This window comes from Musa acuminata, chromosome BXJ2-3, assembly GCF_036884655.1.
Source record: "Musa acuminata AAA Group cultivar baxijiao chromosome BXJ2-3, Cavendish_Baxijiao_AAA, whole genome shotgun sequence".
In the NCBI taxonomy this organism is placed as follows: Eukaryota; Viridiplantae; Streptophyta; class Magnoliopsida; order Zingiberales; family Musaceae; genus Musa; species Musa acuminata.
In genome coordinates, this window is record NC_088340.1 from 23,266,088 (window position 1) to 23,270,919 (window position 4,832).

General features: G+C 60.0%; 1 protein-coding gene across 1 annotated transcript; it reads left to right on the plus strand.

The window, feature by feature from the left end:
• Positions 1–3,445: 3,445 nt before the first annotated feature.
• On the plus strand, positions 3,446–4,606 carry LOC135607553 (uncharacterized). The gene has a single exon (XM_065099494.1). The coding sequence runs from the start codon at positions 3,446–3,448 to the stop codon at positions 4,604–4,606; it is 1,161 nt and encodes a 386-aa protein (XP_064955566.1).
• Positions 4,607–4,832: the final 226 nt, after the last annotated feature.

Genomic DNA, 4,832 nt, shown 5'->3' on the forward strand with positions numbered 1-4,832 from the left:
GCGATTCCCCGATCCCATACGCAACATCATCGGCGATGTCGGACGCCATCAGAGATACGGCCCCGACCGACGGGATGGCGCGCCCGATAATACCGAGTTCCCCGATAAACGTCCTCGAGCCAGAGGGAAGAGAGCAGACTGGACGCCCAGAACAACCGCCACTTCATCTCTCTAACTTGATCGTCGGAGGGGTCGGGTCGAACCGACCCGACCTTTGTGCAGGTATCAAGCCGAGGTCTCCCGTTCGGGACACGCAGGCAAGGAGTCCCCACCCGGAGGAAGTCGCTGCATCGCCCCGAGTCCGAGGCCGCACCCGACCACCCCGGTGGAGACGAGCATCGCCCCAGGGAGATCTCCGCCATTCGGACCCCCGAACGAGCCGAGACGACCTCCCGGGTCACGGCTAAGAAAAAAAGGTGTTTACACTAACATAATGGCGCTAGAAGGAGGGCCGGTCCGAATGTCAAGCGATCAACAGGCTCACTCCGACGAACCCCCAGCCGTCCGGTCGCACACGACCGACGCAACGGAAGAACATCCCCAACAGGAGGGGGTTCGGGACGAGCGCCCCGCTGCGATCTCGGAGCGCTATTGGCGATTGTTCAACGATCCGGGTCTATCGCCACCCATCGCCAATCCCGGTGGCCCGTCACCCATGCCACCCGAAGCCTTCTACGACCTCACGCACCAGGTCCGGGCTCTTACGGGAGTGATGCAGACCATCATCCCGCTGGTCTCTCCCCCGACGTCTTCACACTCAACCCTACCTCCACCACGGCAACGGCCCGCCGCTCAAAACCCCGCACCGCTCCCCGAGTCTCCCGCTTCGCCTCCGGACCAATCGACCCAACCCGGGAGCCGAGGAGCGGAGGAACCAACGGCGCACCCGACGCCCGTGGCCCCACTTTCAGACTCGGCGAAGGGCCTGTGGGCCCAGCTACGCCTCGTAGGCCGCCGGCTGGACGAGGTGCAACGTGAGGTTCGTCGGACCAGGGGAGACCCGGGGGCCGAGCGACACCAGGGGTCCCCCTTCACCCCCGAGATTCCAGAGCAAGCAATCCCGTCGCATTTTCGGCTCCCGTCATTGGATGCCTATGACGGTGCCACCGATCCGGCGGACCACGTAGCTGCTTTCCGCGCCCAAATGGCGCTATACGGGACATCCGATGCCCTGATGTGCAGGGCGTTCCCGACAACCCTGCGGGGCCCAGCCCGAGCGTGGTACAGCAATCTGAAGACCGCGACCATCGCCTCTTTCGACCAATTGGCCAGAGACTTTGAGCTTAACTTCCTGGCTCATGCCAAACCGAAGCCGTCGGTGGCGATGCTCCTCGGGCTCAACCAGAGGGAGGATGAGCCCCTCTCTCACTTTGTGAACCGCTTCACCACACAAATCCGCGGGCTGTCTGACGCTCACCCTTCTTTGATGATGCAGGCATTCATGATGGGCCTGCGCCCTACCCGATTCTTTTGGTCTTGGTGGAGCGACCCCCCACTTCGGTTCCCGAAATGTTGCAGCGTGCGAACCAGTACATCGCTGCTGAGGCATGGATGGTCGGGAGGCGCGACGAGCGCAAGAGGGTCAAGCCAGAGCAGTCCCAACAACAACAACCCGCTACCTCCCGGCGTAGGGCCGGCGGCCTCAACGATGCGGCACCTAGGTCCCCTCCCCCGGGCCTGAACTCCTCTCGGACCGAAATATTTCTCCACATTAAGGAGAAAGGCCTTCTCAAAGACCCCTACCCGATGAGGAGCCCGCGCGAACTCGCGGACCGCTCTAAATACTGCCGTTTTCACCGACAGCCCGGTCACGACACCGAGGAGTGTCGAGAATTAAAAAGGCAAATTGAGGAGCTCATCCGTCGAGGGCACCTCGGCTCATACCTCCGACCAGACAAGGAGCTCTCGCCACGCCCGGAAGGCCCCATCGAGCGGCACATAGATGTCATAACCGGCGGACCAGCGTCCGGAGGGAGTTCCATGGCGGGCGGAAGGGCATACGCCAGGGCCTCCCGGGCTGAAGCCACCAAACAGGAAAAAGGCCCCGAAGTCACCTTCCCGACCGGGGGACCTGAACCAGCCGAACATGATGACGCGTTGGTAATATCAGCCAAAATCGCCAACGCGCAAGTGAGAAGGATCATGGTCGACACTGGAAGCTCGGCCGATATACTTTACTGGGACGCCTTCCAAAAGCTCGGTCTGGTAAAGGAGAACATGAAGCCGGTATGCTCAACACTCACGGGGTTCACCGGCGCCTCAATCTCGTCACTAGGGGTCATCACCCTGCCCCTAACTTTGGGAGTCTTCCTGAAGGCAAAAACAGTGATGACCTCCTTTCTGGTGGTCGACCTCCCCACGGCATACAACGCCATCCTCGGACGGCCAACCCTCAACAAGACCCGAGCCGTCATCTCAACTTACTACCAAACCATCAAGTTCCCGACCCACGATGGGGTCGGGGAAGTGGCGCTGCTACTTGACCGCTGTGTCACTAATCAAGAGAGCGAGGATCCAATCCCCGCTGGAAGACCCCCGGGAGGGAAAAAAACTGACCCCCCGCCCCGAGCCGAAGGAATCCACCATTGACTTGCCACTGATCGAAGGAAGGCCCGACCAAACAGTCAAAGTCAGGTCGGGACTGCCCGAACAAGAGCAACAGCAGCTCGTCGGCCTTCTGCGAGCCAACGCCGACATCTTCGCTTGGATGCCGACTGACCTAGTCGGAGTCCATCCGGAAGTCGCGCTGCACCACTTGAACATCTCGTCCGACGCCCGCCCGGTAAAACAGAGACCCAGGCGGCAGGCCCCGGATCGGCAACTGGCCATCCGAGAAGAGGTAAACCGACTTTTGGCGGCCGGTTTCATAGAAGAGGTGAGGTACCCACAGTGGCTCTCCAATGTAGTCCTTGTCAAAAAGCCTAATGGAAGCTAGCGGATGTGCATTGACTACACCAGTCTCAATAATGCTTGCCCAAAAGATTGCTACCCCCTACCGAAGATCGACCAGCTAGTTGACGCCACGGCCGGCCACGCCCGTCTTTCGTTTATGGACGCATTCTCCGGGTACAACCAGGTCAGGATGGCACCCGAAGACCAAGAACACACAGCCTTCCTCACCGAGCAAGGGGTATATTTTTACAAAGTCATGCCGTTCGGGTTGAAAAATGCCGGGGCAACCTACTAGAGGACGGTGAACAGGATATTCGCCCACCAGATTGGACGAAACATGGAGATATATGTCGACGACATGATCGTAAAGAGCCGAACGGCGGAGGCCCATCCTTCCGACCTAGCTGAAACATTCGACACCCTGCGAAGGTTCGGCCTGCGCCTCAACCCCGCCAAGTGCGCCTTTGGCGTGACCTCGGGAAAATTCCTCGGATTCATCATACATGAGAGAGGGATTGACGCCAACCCGGAAAAGATACAGGCCATCATTGACATGCAGCCTCCTCGGACGATCAGAGACCTGCAGCGCCTTAACGGGAAGCTAGTCGCGTTATCGCGTTTTCTTTCCCGATCGGGAGATCGCTGCCTCCCCTTCTTCCAGGCCCTGAAGGATCCGAAGAACTTCCGATGGACGACGGAATGCGAGAGAGCCTTCAAGCGGATGAAGCAACACTTGGCCAACCTCCCCCGACTCGCTTCAGTCTCCCCTAGGGAGAAATTGAGTCTCTACCTCGCCGCCTCCCAGCACGCAGTCAGTTCGGTTCTGGTCAAAGAAAACTTCGGCGACCAACTACCGGTCTACTATGTCAGCCACATGCTGAGCGGGTCAGAAGAACGCTACCCGCCAATCGAAAAGCTGGCGCTGGCGCTCGTTCTGTCGGCGCGAAAGCTCCGCCCTTATTTCGAGGCCCACCCGATGGAGGTAATAACTGACCAGCCGCTCCGGCTTGTTCTGTCTAAATTCGACGTTGCAGGGCGTCTCCTCAAATGGGCAGTGGAGCTCGGCGAGCACGACATACAGTATATACCACGGACCGCCATCAAAGCCCAGGCCGTGGCAGACTTCATTGCAGAGCTGACCCCGAGCACAGGCGAGGAACTCGAGCCACCGCGTGAGACGTGGACCCTCCACGTAGACGGGTCGGCCAACGCAAAAGGCGCCGGTGCAGGGCTGGTGCTGGTGACACCTGACGGTCGCTCGATCGAGCGCTCCTTCCGCTTCGGGTTCAGGGCCACCAACAACGAGGCAGAATACGAGGCTCTCCTAGCGGGGCTCCAGTTGGCACTGGAAATGCGGGTGACCGACATACGCGTCATCACCGACTCACAGCTGGTGGCTAGGCAGCTCAACGGTGGATACGAAGCCCGGGACCCGACTATGGCGAAATATCTGGCACAGGTAAAAAGCCTTGCCACCAAGTTTGCCCATTTTGAATTGTCGAATGTTCCCAGGAGCGAGAACCAGCGAGCCGACACCCTGGCAAAATGGGCGTCCGGCTCGGCCCCCTGGGCTCAACCCGAGACCGAAGTGCTCCCCCACCGAGCCATAGAGGTCGTCGCCACGGTCACGGGCGGCGCGCCGGCCACTTGGGTACAGGAGATGCTACGCTTCAAGCGGGATGGGGCCCTACCCGACAATGAAACCATGGCTTGACGCTTGCGTCGGACGCAGGCATGGTACATCGAAAAGGAAGGACGGCTGTACAAGCGGTCCTTCTCGTGCCCCTTGTTACGCTGCCTAGAGCCGAACGAAGCTCGGACCATTCTGTCCGACATGCATGAAGGGGCCTGCGGGGAACACATAGGCGAACGAGCCCTGGCGCACAAGATACTCCGACAGGGGTACTACTGGCCGACCATGCGCCAGGACGCGAAAGCTT

What these genes read in the sequence shown, in the direction of transcription:
- LOC135607553 (XM_065099494.1), top strand. Translation starts at nt 3,446, where the DNA reads ATGCAGCCTCCTCGGACGATCAGAGACCTGCAGCGCCTTAACGGGAAG.